General features: G+C 34.9%; 3 protein-coding genes across 7 annotated transcripts; 2 read left to right on the forward strand and 1 right to left on the reverse strand.

The window, feature by feature from the left end:
* Nucleotides 1-1543: 1543 nt before the first annotated feature.
* On the forward strand, nucleotides 1544-5334 carry LOC133817517 (chromatin remodeling protein EBS-like). Of its 2 annotated transcripts, none has more exons than XM_062250061.1 (5): nucleotides 1544-1927; nucleotides 2143-2542; nucleotides 2651-2719; nucleotides 4457-4595; nucleotides 4822-5334. In XM_062250061.1, the coding sequence occupies exons 2-5, from the start codon at nucleotides 2217-2219 to the stop codon at nucleotides 4846-4848; spliced, it is 561 nt and encodes a 186-aa protein (XP_062106045.1). In that variant the 5' UTR covers nucleotides 1544-1927; nucleotides 2143-2216; the 3' UTR covers nucleotides 4849-5334. The 2 variants fall into 2 exon arrangements, with proteins under 2 accessions (XP_062106045.1, XP_062106044.1); XM_062250060.1 differs by having other exon boundaries at nucleotides 1546-1927; nucleotides 2200-2542.
* Nucleotides 5335-8510: 3176 nt separating this feature from the next.
* Nucleotides 8511-12033, forward strand: LOC133817518 (serine/threonine protein phosphatase 2A 59 kDa regulatory subunit B' gamma isoform). Of its 3 annotated transcripts, none has more exons than XM_062250065.1 (3): nucleotides 8511-8848; nucleotides 8969-10432; nucleotides 11288-12033. In XM_062250065.1, exons 2-3 carry the CDS (start codon nucleotides 9191-9193, stop codon nucleotides 11675-11677), a joined length of 1632 nt encoding a protein of 543 aa, XP_062106049.1. In that variant the 5' UTR covers nucleotides 8511-8848; nucleotides 8969-9190; the 3' UTR covers nucleotides 11678-12033. The 3 variants fall into 3 exon arrangements, with proteins under 3 accessions (XP_062106049.1, XP_062106048.1, XP_062106046.1); XM_062250064.1 differs by having other exon boundaries at nucleotides 8984-10432; XM_062250062.1 differs by having other exon boundaries at nucleotides 8511-10432.
* A 145-nt stretch (nucleotides 12034-12178) lies between these two features.
* On the reverse strand, nucleotides 12179-13648 carry LOC133817519 (uncharacterized). 2 transcript variants are annotated; one of them, XM_062250067.1, is made up of 2 exons: nucleotides 13467-13648; nucleotides 12179-12844 (listed from the first exon to the last, which is right to left on the reverse strand). In XM_062250067.1, exon 2 carries the CDS (start codon nucleotides 12797-12799, stop codon nucleotides 12365-12367), a length of 435 nt encoding a protein of 144 aa, XP_062106051.1. In that variant the 5' UTR covers nucleotides 12800-12844; nucleotides 13467-13648; the 3' UTR covers nucleotides 12179-12364. The 2 variants fall into 2 exon arrangements, with proteins under 2 accessions (XP_062106051.1, XP_062106050.1); XM_062250066.1 differs by having other exon boundaries at nucleotides 12179-12860.
* Between the last annotated feature and the right edge of the window lie 204 nt (nucleotides 13649-13852).

Below are 13852 nucleotides of genomic sequence, written 5' to 3' on the forward strand. Positions count from 1 at the left end.
TTATTTATTTATTTTATTTTTGTATGAGAGCTTGAGAGATAGAAATAGAAAACGTGAGAGATAAAGAGAGAAAAGACAATAGAAGAAAAAGAGAAAAATTTATGACTAGGGCATTTTGGGAACCCAAGGGAACATTATCATAAAAATGTGATATTTTTTTATATTAATATCATCTTATTTTATAGGCCACTTTTATGCATCAATAATCAAATTTCCTTTTTTTTTATTGAATTAATTAATTTAAAAATAAATAAATTAAAACACCGATGTGAGGGGAAATTTGATAAATCATGCTTACATTACCTTAATATTTAAAATTTGAACCAAAGTTAACCACCATATGATACAAATGCTCATCTTTCATTTAATACCAAAAATACCCTCATACATTTCCTCTCTATTCTCCCTCTTCCTCTCTACCTTTCATTTAATAGCTTAATAATTAAAATTTGAACCAAAGTTAACCACCATTTAGAATGTTGTTTAGATGTTGGATCTGTAGTTTGTTGGTATTTTTTGCTGTTTTTTTAGTGAAAATCGTGTTCTGTAAAAACCTGCGTTTTTTTTGGTTCCTTGAGTTTTTTTCGAAATGCCCGATAGTGTCCGATAGAGGCCCGATTCGGGCACGATAGTTATTGAGTTTCAAGGTTAGGGATAAAGGTCCGATGACAACCCGATGGTTGCCCGATAGTCAAGGTTAGGGATGGTGGTACGACAGTATTACGATAGTGGGTACGATAGTGTGCAATACTGTAGTTATTTCCATAATGGGTACGATGATGGTACGATATTAGCACGATAGGTGTACGATAGAATTTGTTAAGTAGTTACTATAACATCGTAATTTTAGAATTTGTAGTGGGACGATATAGGTACGATGGTAGTACGATAATAGTTAGTTTCAAAATGTTAACTTACTTTGTCAATGGTACGATGATGGTACGACAGTGGGACGATAGTGGGTACGATAGTGTGCAATACTGTAGTTTTTGCCATAAATGTACGATGATGGTACGACATTAGCACGATAGGGCAACTATCGGGTAACCAAAACTATCGAGCAACCATCGGGTTTCCATCGGACCTTCATCCCTAACCTTGAAACTCAACAACTATCGTGCCCGAATCGGGCCTCTATCGGACACTATCGGGCATTTCGAAAAAAACTCAAGGAACCCAAAAAAAACGCAGATTTTCACAGAACACGATTTTCACCCAAAAAACTACAAAAAAATACCAACAAACTACAAATCCAACATCTAAACAGCATTCTAAATAGTGGTTAACTTTTGTTCAAATTTTAATTATTAAGCTATTAAATGAAAGGTAGAGAGAAAGATGGAGAATAGAGAGGAAAGGTATGGGGGTATTTTTGGTATTAAATGAAAGATGAGCATTTGTTTCATATGGTAGTTAACTTTGGTTCAAATTTTAAATATTAAGCTAATGTAAGCATGATTTATCAAATTTCCCGATGTGAGGAGCGGCATGCATGCATGCATATGATGGATGATGATGTGGCATCCACTCTGTTCATCCTTGCAAATCGGGTCCCAACAAAATCGTTCTCTCTCTCTCTCTCTCCTTCCGGGTACACTCCTCTGTCCCTTCCCCTCTTTTTCGACATTTCTAGGGTTTTCAGTACCTTACCTAACCAAAAAAAAAAAGCACTATTGTCTTTCCAAAGCTTGGGAGCTAAATCCCTTAAAACCCAGAAAAACCCAATTACTTGCACAACAATTTTACTCATTATTATTCAAAACTATCTTCTTCTTCCCTGAAACCCCTTCTCCTTGTTCATCCTTAGACTCTTACTACCCATTGCCCTACTACTTGGGGTAGTTCAATCCATTCATGGCCAAGACCAAACCAGGAAAAAAGGACCTCGACTCTTACACTATCAAGGGCACTAACAAAGTCGTCCGACGTATTTTCTATCTCTCATTCTCTCTTTCTAATTCTTCCCCAATATTTATATATGCCTATAATTTTTAATTTTTCCATTCAGATTTTACATTTTCTATTCTTACAATGCTAATTTTTGAACACCCAACAGAACCCAAATTTTCGTTTTTTTTGGCAATTGGTTCGGCCCTAATTTGGGGACTGAAAAACCTGAATTCTTATTAGTTTTTGTTACAGTTTAGTGTTGCTTTGTGTCGCATTGATTGGGATTTTATTGAACTTTGGTTGCTTCAGCTGGGGATTGTGTGTTGATGCGACCATCGGACTCTGATAAGCCTCCATACGTAGCTCGTGTAGAGAAGATCGAAGCTGATCACCGTAACAACGTTAAGGTTCGAGTTCGTTGGTATTACCGACCCGAGGAGTCGATTGGAGGGAGGAGACAGTTTCATGGGGCGAAGGAGCTTTTCTTGTCGGACCACTATGATGTGCAGAGCGCTCACACCATAGAAGGGAAATGTATAGTCCACACATTCAAGAACTACACCAAACTTGAGAATGTGGGAGCTGAGGATTATTTTTGTAGGTTTGAGTACAAGGCTGCCACTGGCGGGTTCACACCGGATCGTGTTGCCGTGTAAGTTTCCGGTTACGTCACATATTTGAATCTCTTTTCGTTAGAATTTGTATAGTTTTTGATGGCATTATTGAGTTTTGAAGTTCTTTCATTGGTTTGTTATTGAAGGTATTGTAAATGTGAGATGCCTTATAATCCGGACGACCTTATGGTGCAGTGTGAGGGATGCAAGGACTGGTAATTCTTACAATTATTTTGTTTATATCATTATGAATTCTATTTTTTATAATAACCAATGATAACTTGCCCAAAGTTGGTCCCGTGATGTTTGGAGCTCTGTTGAGTTGATATTTAGACCCACTTAATTGTGTTCTATTTGTTTCGATTTATAACCTTCATGTTTTGCTTTTTTAAGAAGTAAAGCATAATAACTTGTACAGAGAATTTGAAGCTAACAGAAATTGTTTTCAATGCACACATCTTTCATGTCTCACTTTTACCTAGTGCTAGTTAGAATAATGTTCCCTTAATGAATACTGAATACTTACATTGTAATGGGACTGTGGTTCATTTAGTTCTCTTAAGCTTGTCATTTTCCCTTTTCATCATAATTATTTCTGCATTGATAGTGCCGTTAGGACCAAAAATAACTAATATTATCCCCTCACTCACTCCTTGTTACTATCCGATCATTGTCAAGAACTATATTTTGCCATCATAGATATGCAGTATCATCTAGTGATTTTTTAATTGGAGATATTTAAACAGAGTTAGCTCTAGTAGTGAAATTGTTTGTAAGGCTTTGCCATGAGAAGGTGAAGGTGTTATCATTTACTTTATATTGCTAGTGTCTTTGTCAACTATAAGAGACATTAATTATGTTATTCCGAGTTAACAATTTGAATTAAAGAGGCTGCTGAAATTGGTTCTAAAATTAAGTATGGTGGATGCTTTTCTGTTTTATTCTAGTTAAACTTAAACCAGCGCCAAACTTTATAGATTTAATGCTGAACCATGGCTGATTAGTGTGAAACAAAGCATGTTTTTCTTCTTCTTCATGATCTGTATTAAGAGCATAAAGCACCAGATTCCAACATGTTTCCCCCTCTTTAAGTATAGATACTAGATGGGCTAATTATGAACTTTATCATGAGGTTAGGTCGAGTAATCTGACCTTGCTCCCATGATGTTTGTGGTTCAATTCTTGTTGGGACCTCTAACAATTTCCTAGAATTGCTTATCCCTCAAAGATTTTAGGATTGAGTAGGAGGATATAGTATAAAAGAAATAGCAGAAAGAAATTCCATCCAAGGGGCTGATGTTTCCAAGTTGGGAAATTTGAACCTGATATGTGGTGAATGATAATAAATTAATTAAAATAAGTTGCATTTATGGCATTAAATAGGTTGGTAGATAAGGTGGTGATAGTATGTTCGAGTAGTTGGAGTAAGGTTACTTTTGAGTTATCCATTGACTAACTGGCATTTGTGTACCTTTGTTCGTCAAAACAATTTCCCTGGTCTTCATTGGCAAATCTTTCAATTTTGCCAACTTCAAATGGTAATAACATCTTTAAATTAAAAAACTCCCTAACTGAAAATACAAATTAGAATTTTAGTTGAGCTCTTTTTATGGAAAATTCAGAAGAAAATATCATCCAACAAGCCTCTGCATGCTGCTTTAACACCCCATAGCATAGTTGGGTACATAGTATTACTATAGTAGCTTCTGCAAAACTCTTTATTAATGATTTGGTGTATCATGCAAATGCATTTCAGGCCATTCATGTTGTTGGCTGGGACATTCATAGAGGTTGCAACTTGCAAGTGTGGTGTGCATTTTTTAAGACAAAAAATGGGCGTTGTATTATTTATATTATATAATATTTGTTTTTGTATAACGTATGGTAATGTTATGTAAATATATACATTTGTATAAGGATATCAATAGAGTTTTGTATCACATATTTTGTAGGTTTCATCCCTCTTGTATGGGTATGACCATTGAAGAAGCGAAGAAACTGGATCATTTCTTGTGTTCCGACTGTTCCTCTGATGATGATGCCAAAAGATCTTTAAATGCATTCCCTGTATCACCATCTGTTGAGACTAAGGTGAGAACTCTCTCACTTGATCCCTTGTTTGTATTTGTGGGGTTGTGCTCTGCTCTGTTAACTTGTTCGAATATTATTATTCAAGTTCTCCCAGTTTCTTTAATAGTAATAGTTTATTTTGCCGGGGTGTATTGGTAGGCCTATTGCCTTTGTTGAATCAGTGAAGGACTATTTTTTCCCCTTAAAATGTAATGGGATCTTGTTTTAAAAATGTTCATCTTCCCAGGTTGAGCCGAAGCGTAGGAAGAGATGACTTATTCATTGGTTGCAGCAAGGAGTATCTGTTTTCTTTGGCATTAGCTCCAGCGTTGTTGTGTGTTTGTAATGTACAGTGCAGAGAAGATACTGTGGTTGCACAAACCCAAGGCTCTTTTTCTTTTTCCTCTCTAATTTATCATGCTCAACGTTTGTATGTGTGCTAGATGTAGGAGTGACTATGTGATCTGTGTCACCGACAAGTAATGTGCAAAAAGCACTATAATCTTGTTTAAGCACGGAACACGCGAGAACAAATCACAACTAAAAAATTTTTAGGAGGAAACTTGGATTTCATGTTATGTGGTTTTTGCTGGGATTACTACTGTATGCATGCCATTGTAAGTTCAAGACTCATTCCCGCTTAGACTTCTTTCATCTGGAATGAGTAAAAGCATGCTGGGGTTGGAGAAGGGTGAGCATTGTTCCTGGGGCATAAGAGATACATTTTAATAATTTAGGACTTGCTCTTCCTTTCTTTTCTTTTTTCATTTCATTTATTTGATTTTGGTTCTTCACTCTCAACTGTTGTGGTACTACCTGAATCCAGAGTGAGGCTGCCAGTTGAAACTTATTATTTGATCATTATTGTGCTTCTCAAAAGCCCAGATGGGTGTGCAGCCGCAGAAGGGGACCTTCTTGGCATTAACTGGTGTAGTGAAACTAAACTTGCCCTTATCATTATGTTCATAACTCAGGCCATTTGTTTTGAAGATCTAGATGAGCAGGTTTAGGCAGCTCATCATTGCATATACACAAAAAGAAGGGTCTAGGCTCATCTTTGTGTCTGCTGTTAGCATTTTCTTTGAAGCCTGGAGACCTTCAGTCTTAGTCATCTCCATGTCCAGAAGCTTATTTGATGGCCACCACAGCAGGTTTGGTAAATTTTGGTGCTATGAATCAGTACCTTTAAAGCATTACATTTTGCATATTTCATTTGTATTTTATAGTTATAAGAGTATCTAAAAGATGCCCATTGCATATTTAATAAACCCCCAAAAAAGTGATAAAATGATGCACCAGGTTTTGCGAATCTAATAGATCTATTATTCGGTGGCCAGTCTAACCTAACACATAATGGGTAAATGTTTATTCAAAATGATAGTGTCTCGAGTTTGACTCTGTACCATATAGTATGCTTGGCTTGATGGTTGGATTATTTGTTTTCTGTAAACAATTTCTTGATTTGGGCTTGTGATTAAATTAAATCCCAATTGGAACTTTACACTAACAACTGCCTACCCCACATTAACCACTTTTTTTTTTGTTCTTTTTCAAAGTTGGCTTGGAGAATCTACTTGTAAAATTCGAGTGTTAATGAGATTAAAAAAAAGAAAGAATGCAAATAATATTTATGTTCGGTCAAAATTCAAATGTTTAGGGCTAAATCATGAAGTTATTTAAATTCTAGTGGGGATGGATTCACTTATTCTTTGATGGAAGAAATGAACACCATTGGTTTATTTATTATTGTTGAAGAAGCAAAACCAACGAAGGAATGAACTTTCCCTGTCAAAGACGGTTCTTTTCAATAAAGCATACTCTCAATTAGTCAATTGAAATAAATGAAAAGGAAAACAATTAATTAAGTTGAATAAACAACGATGGTTATGATGTGAAGTTTTGATCATCCAATCAAGTTAGAGTTAATCAATTTGTGAATCTATTTCCATATTTATTGTGAGTTTCAAACTATTATAAGGGGTGTTATAATATTTGTTCATCTCACCCATCTTTCTTCTTTTTTTTTTTTTTTGAGCAAAACCCATCTTTCTTCTTGAATGTCACTTAATTTGTCTTTGTAAATTTGCCACAAATAAGTGATTTACTATTAATCTTATTCTTAAGAAAGACAAATAAGTGGTTGGGTGGATCGTAGACCTCGCGCCACGAGATTGATGGATGATTTTGATCTGTGGTTGTAATTTACTGATTTGGTGCTCATACCATCATTCACCATTCATAATCTCTTTCTTTATAGCTTTCGTACGACACTTTTTTAGGATTCTCACGTGCGAAGCCTTTTATCTCTGAGCATGTGCACGTGTGCAACTTTAGTTTCTCTGTTTTTTAATTAAAAAAAAAAAGAACACTTTACTTTTATCATGTGATAAGAGGGATAAGTTCTACCCTTGATTTTGGGTTGTGCAAAATTTTTTTGCCAATAGCCCAATCCTAATAAACCACTTAAATCAAATTAAAAAAATTGACATATAATGCAATATGAATAATTCGACAAAAAAATTAAACCGTTTTCAATTATTATAAATCCTCCTAATATAACTTAAATAAATCTATTAATAAGTTTTTTTTTCATTTATACATATATCTAATATATATATTATTACATATATATATATATTTATATGTAATATTAAATATTGTTTTTAAATTCTTAACAATAAATTTAGATAATATTTTAAAGTATCAATTTAGAATATTATGTCTAAGTTTGGAAGATGTATACTATATTTTTAGTTTATTAAATTTAATTATTTAAAATTTAAAAAAAAATTGATTTGGGCCTAAACACATTGGACAAGTTAAACTTTTTTTATTTCTTAATTATATTTTTGTAAATTAATTTTTATATTAGGTTGATTAAAATATGTTATAATCCGAATCAAAACCACAAATGAACACTCCTAATTGGATTGATTGTTTGTCAATCTATAATTACTCCACAAAAGATTTGACTTTGCCCTTCCTATTTTGGATTTTGTGGCATGTATAAGTATGGTATTGGTAGGTTTTATTATATTAGTTTATTTATGGAACCCAAAAGTCTCCCAAATCCATAGATTTCAATCCAATTATTGGTATATTATATGTATATTTATATATGTTTGAAGAAGGGGAAAATAATTGGTGGTGGTGTGGTGTGCCCTTAACAAGGGTAGAAACTAAATCCCTTTTAATATGTACCTTATAAAAGGGCATAATAGTGGATGATAAAAATTAGATGGTGGGTGGCTTAAAAACCATTCATTTCTTTTCATGTCCTATCTATCAAATTATGTTTCTATTTAATTATATATTATTCTAATAAAAGTGTTAACTGTCACAATCTCTATCTATATCCTTTTAAAAGCAAAATTTTATAGGCATCTCTCAAAACCATCATTGCCCCTTTTAATTTTTACAGACCATTGTCATTAATATTTATTTTCTTAGGTGGCGACAAATATAATTATAACGTAAGAAGATCCAATTTGGTGTATTACTGGATTTTTAATCAGAATTAGAAGTAGAACTGGTCTAAATTGGATTGTATTGCCAAATATTTGTTTAGATTTTAAAGCCTAGCATTACCACATCCAATTTTATTATCTTTTATTAACCTATGTGGACTTATCAAGGTTGACTCAATCCACAAACATCACATAATGGGTCCCACACCACCTGCAATCTGTGATGCTATTGCCTATTGGGTCTCTTTTGCTGCAAAACTGCTTCTTAGTTAAGAACATCACCAGGGACATAATTGTAATTTGCAATTAAATGTAAAGGTATTACCATTATGTGAAAACTTCTTTTTAATTTGGGATAAAATTTAATAATATTAATATTAAGGCAGCTATTATTTTTTCTTTTGAGAAAATTTTAAGGCAGCTTTTAAACTACAATATAATAACATTGTAGTTTTCTTCAATTTTTTTTATTTCATAAAAAGAAAATTTCAAAGCAAATCAATACATAGAGAGCTTGGTTAGAGAGAGAGAGGCATTTTCATTTTCAGATTTTATTGTAAAGTCTATAACTTTTGATGTGTATTTATTCATTTATTTATTATTAATTTTTTTTTGTTATAGTTGTGTAAAATCTCGTCTCTCTCCTTCTCCTTCTCTGTGAATTAATTTGGTTAAGTGGGGGCAAAGGGTTTATCTATCAGAGATAGTCGGAGACCAAGTCCTCAGCTCAGATTTCTAGGGGTTTCTCGCATTTTCCCTCGTTTTCTCGCACTATCTAAGGACCCTTTATATCAAATCGTCGTTAATGTAAGTTACTTTCTGTTATGTGTCTGTATTTGTGTGTGTATATATGTATGTATATATATATGTACCTTTTCAATTTATTCTGACTTCAAATTCAAATTATTCTTCGTTTGAAATTGTGAGGCTTTCCATGGACAGAAATAGAATCGGGTTCGGCTCGAGCTTCTGGTTAGGGTTTTAGTTTCTGGGTAAATAAGTTTCCACCTTCTGCCTCTCATGGCCTGTCTTGTTTATAGCGAAAATGGACAATGATTTGAGCTGAGCGGTCGTTGTTAGAGGGTAGAATAAGCTCTGGTCGTATTGGTCTTGAACGTTAAGATTTTAAGGACTCAAGGTTTTGTGGATATGATAAAAAATTTACTTGGCAAGATTCCCCGAAAACCCTCAAAATCATCGCTTGGTGATTCGTATGGTGATGGAGGAGTTAACGCCTATTCGTCCATAAACTCGTCTAATGGACCCAATTCGAGTAACAGCTCGAAACCCTCCTCTGCTTCATCAAAATCTTCGAACTCGAGTTCAGCCCATGCAAGGTCTAGCAATGGAACACTTGGCAATAAATCGAATCAAGCCAAGAAAACGTCTGCTGCTGCAACAACCCAAGCGGGTCCTTTGTTTGTTTCAGGGGTGTATGAGGCTTTGCCGAGCTTTAGAGACGTTCCAACTTCAGAGAAGCAGAATTTGTTAATTAAGAAATTGAATATGTGCTGTGTTGTATTTGATTTCAGTGATCCATCGAGCAGTCTTAAAGAAAAAGATGTCAAGAGACAAACATTACTTGAGCTTGTGGATTATATTTCGTCTTTTAATTCCAAGTTCAATGAGGTGATGATGCAAGAGATTACGAAGATGGTGGCAGTCAATTTGTTTCGTACGTTCCCATCTTTCAATCACGAGAATAAGGGTCTTGAAATGTATGACTTGGAAGAGGAGGAACCGAGTATGGAACCTGCTTGGCCTCATATTCAGATTGTTTATGAATTCCTATTGAGATTTGTGGCTTCAACTGAGACTGATGCCAAGCTAGCCAAAAGATATATTGACCACTCGTTTGTGTTGAGATTGCTTGACTTGTTTGACTCAGAGGACCAAAGAGAGAGGGATTACTTAAAGACGATCCTTCATCGAATTTATGGGAAGTTCATGGTTCATCGGCCATACATCAGAAAAGCTATCAACAATATCTTCTATCGTTTCATTTTTGAGACTGAAAAGCACAATGGGATTGCAGAATTGCTTGAAATACTGGGAAGCATAATTAATGGATTTGCTTTACCTTTAAAGGAAGAGCACAAGCTGTTCCTTGTCCGTGCTTTGATACCCCTCCACAAGCCCAAGTGTGTGGCAATGTATCATCAGCAGCTTTCGTATTGCATAACTCAGTTTGTGGAGAAAGATGTCAAGCTTGCGGATACCGTGATTCGAGGTCTTTTGAAGTATTGGCCTGTCACTAATAGTTCAAAAGAGGTTATGTTCCTTACTGAATTGGAAGAGATTCTGGAAGCCACCCAACCAGCTGAATTTCAACGCTGCATGGTCCCTTTATTCCGTCAAATTGGTCGCTGCCTCAACAGCTTTCATTTTCAGGTACCCATTTATCTCTCTTATATTCATGAATCATTGCCTTTATTACCAATTTACAACTATCACTTATCTTTGTATTTTCGTTTTACATCCTTTCTCTTTCTCTGTCTCTTTCTAGCTTTCCTATTTTTGTTTTACTTTCATGGAACCTATAAGAATACGAAAAATCTCCTTCTTTATCAGTTTTCTTTTTCTTATACTTTACTTTGTGGTTCCTGTTAAGTTCTGCATTTTCACTTGAAGTGAAATATGGGCGATGTTTGGACCTTCACTTTTTTATATGGGCATTGATGGAAAATTCTGGGTTACAGGATTTGTATAATGTGTATGTACACTTTAAGTGCAATTTTTTTTAGTCTGTAGTACTTGAGTTATTATGACGTTAGTATTACAAAAAAAAAAATCTGTCAACTTAAGGTGGAAATGAGAATTCCCATCCAAAAACCACCCTTTTAAAGTTGCAAGGATGGTTAAGTTTGTGCAGTTTGGTACTCAGCTATCTTAATAACTTGGTTAGGGTGTTGTGCTACGAATTCTTGAAATATCTAGTCCTCTCCGAGTTTTATCATGGAATTTATGCAAGGCGTAAGTTTAGATAACTTAGACCAGTGATATTTTCTTTTAAAAGGTAATGTAGAGAGAGCACAATAAGGGAAACGAGAGTGTTTTAATCTTTTATAAACTCTGGCATATTCTCATATAGTAAAAGAAAAGGGAGAAAAAAGAAGAAGAGAGAGATTTGCATGTGATTACTAGTTGAATTGCAAAGTTTGATGTGTAGTGTGTACTATATGTTGAATATTTGACTATCACTTCAACTTGTACTGAGTTGAGTTTTATCTTGGTTTTGCATTGCAGGTTGCTGAACGTACATTATTTTTGTGGAACAATGATCATATAAGGAATTTGATCATCCAGAACCGCCAAGTACTTTTGCCTATAATACTACCAGCTTTGGAGAGAAATACTAGCAGTCATTGGAATCAAGCTGTTCAAAGTCTGACATTGAATGTGAGAAAGATATTTTCAGATGCTGATCAAGCTCTGTTTGATGAATGCTTGGATAGATTCCTAGAAGATGAAGTTAAGGACAGGGAAACACAGGAGAAGCGAGAATCAACCTGGAAGCGCTTGGAAGATGTGGCTGCCTCCAATGCTGTAAGCAATGAGGCTGTTCTTGTCTCGAGATTTGTTTCCTCAGTTGCCACTGCTACTAGCCCAAAAGCCCGGGCTGCCACCGGTAGTTGAGAAGGATGAGGAGTGGCAAGTGTTGTATTTGACTCCGATCAGTTGTTATTGAAACTAGGTTGGACATAGAAGCTGATATTTAGAGATTATGTGGTCTCAATCCCCCTTAGGTTTCGTAAACCCTGCTGAAAGGGATACCCAAATATGAAGATGGGGTTATGTGGATATTGCAGCAGTTCATTGCTTTTGAGTAATAGGTTATGTTCCTCTTCAGCTAGGGAGGTATTGTATTATAAGGGATTTGCTTTATAGAGATATGTCCTGAGAATACTTATTTCGTGTATAATGCTTGGAAAAAAATGCACCTTGTAACTTCTTTGGTTCCATTCAACGCAAGCGATATATTTTCTTTACAACTTGCTATGGTACTATATATAGCTACAAAGTTGGATGATATTTTTCGTAGCTAATTGACTGTAGTGCCTGAATTTGAAAATTTCCTTGGTTTTTTTTATAGCTAAGACCACAAAGAAAATTATGATTCATTAACCTAAATTGATCTAAATACGAACTCTAATAATCATACACATTGATCAGAGATCATTTAACAAAATTGATTCTCTGTTAAAAACAAGTCCAACAAACCAACCAACTTTATACTTCTTAAGTTCTAACATACAAAGAACAAGCTTTCTGCTCTGGTGCAACATGGAAATAGCACATAGAATCCACGTGGTAAAAGCTCCATTAGTCATCACCATAGGCTCGGAAACGATAACGTTCTTGGTACGGACCATTGAAGTAAAGATCAGCCTCGAACCACTTGGGATAACGGACTAAATCTCCAGCCACAAACTGCATAAAGCGCTTACTTCCTTCAGGCACAACTCTCACTTCCCCTTCCTCAATGTAAACCAGCTGGTCCACTTGCCAGTCCCATGGCAACTTAGCCTTGCCCGTCTTCCACATCGACCATTTCGAAACACCGAGCTCCGCCACTCGCTCCGGCGACACTTTTCGTTCCACTTTTACTTTGTACAATTCTTCCAAAGGTTTCTCCATACGCATTGCCTTTATAGCACCAAACTGTAGACCATTTGTAGTGCTTGGTTTTCTGCACTCTGTCCTAATTTTGTTAACAGTGAAGGAGCTAAAGGTTGGGCCCAAGAAGACACTAGCCATATCAATATGCTCGTTTGTATATGTTTTCCCCTCCTGCGAGCTTACCTGATAAAAGGATTAACTAGCAAACGCCACAATGAATTATGTTTATCATCATGGAGAAGTACCCACAACTCAGGCTAATGATTTATGAAGATTAGTAGCATAAAAACTCAATCTTTACTGTGAGCTAAAATCTATCAAAAAGCATGAAAAGAAAGCATTTTATTAGATGAGCTGAAAACCCTTTTTTAAAATCAATTTTCACAAACCTTGTGTCTGTTGTATGGTATATCCTTTACATTTGAGTAAGTCTAGGGGCAGAGGTCCAGTTCTAAATTGTTTTATTATGGAAGGATGGGCATTTACATAACTATATATATATATATATATTATTTTCGAAAACAGGAAAAGAAAAATAATTTCATAATCTCGGAAACAAGCATACACTCTTCAACAGCCAAGGATTAATGATTTAGTTACGAATTTAAGAACAAATAGATAATCTTATCATTACTCTGGCAAATCAACTGTACCAAAAAAGTTGACTTCAATTTTCCAATAGAGAATGCTAACTTAAGGGAATTCATTTTCCATTACAAGAATATAAACTGGCTACTACATTTCTAAAAGTACTTATCCAAACGTGTATAGAAACGAAAAATAACAAGTAACTAACATGAGATACCTGAAAGTGATGAAGAGTGAGAGACGGCGCCCGGCGACGGAACTGGAGTGGCAGAAGATAGAGATTTTAGGGTTTCTGTGGGAATTTGAGAAAGAAATAATACCTTCGCCGGAGGAAACACCGTCAATGGAATATGATAGTGGTAAATAGAAGAAGATAAATGGAGATTTTTAAGGGGAAATTTGACTTGTTCATAAAAAATTATAGAGATAAAGAAGGAAATACGGAAGGGTATTTTGGTATAATTTTAAAATCGAAGCATAGTTTTCTAAAGGGAAGTTTCACATTTTATGCTTAATATTGGATGTTAATTAAAATATATGACAGACATATTAAATATTTCAAAATAATGTCACTTTTTGGTACTCCACCAAAAATACCCACAT

The sequence above is a fragment of the Humulus lupulus genome, chromosome 2, assembly GCF_963169125.1.
Source record: "Humulus lupulus chromosome 2, drHumLupu1.1, whole genome shotgun sequence".
Lineage (NCBI taxonomy): Eukaryota > Viridiplantae > Streptophyta > Magnoliopsida > Rosales > Cannabaceae > Humulus > Humulus lupulus.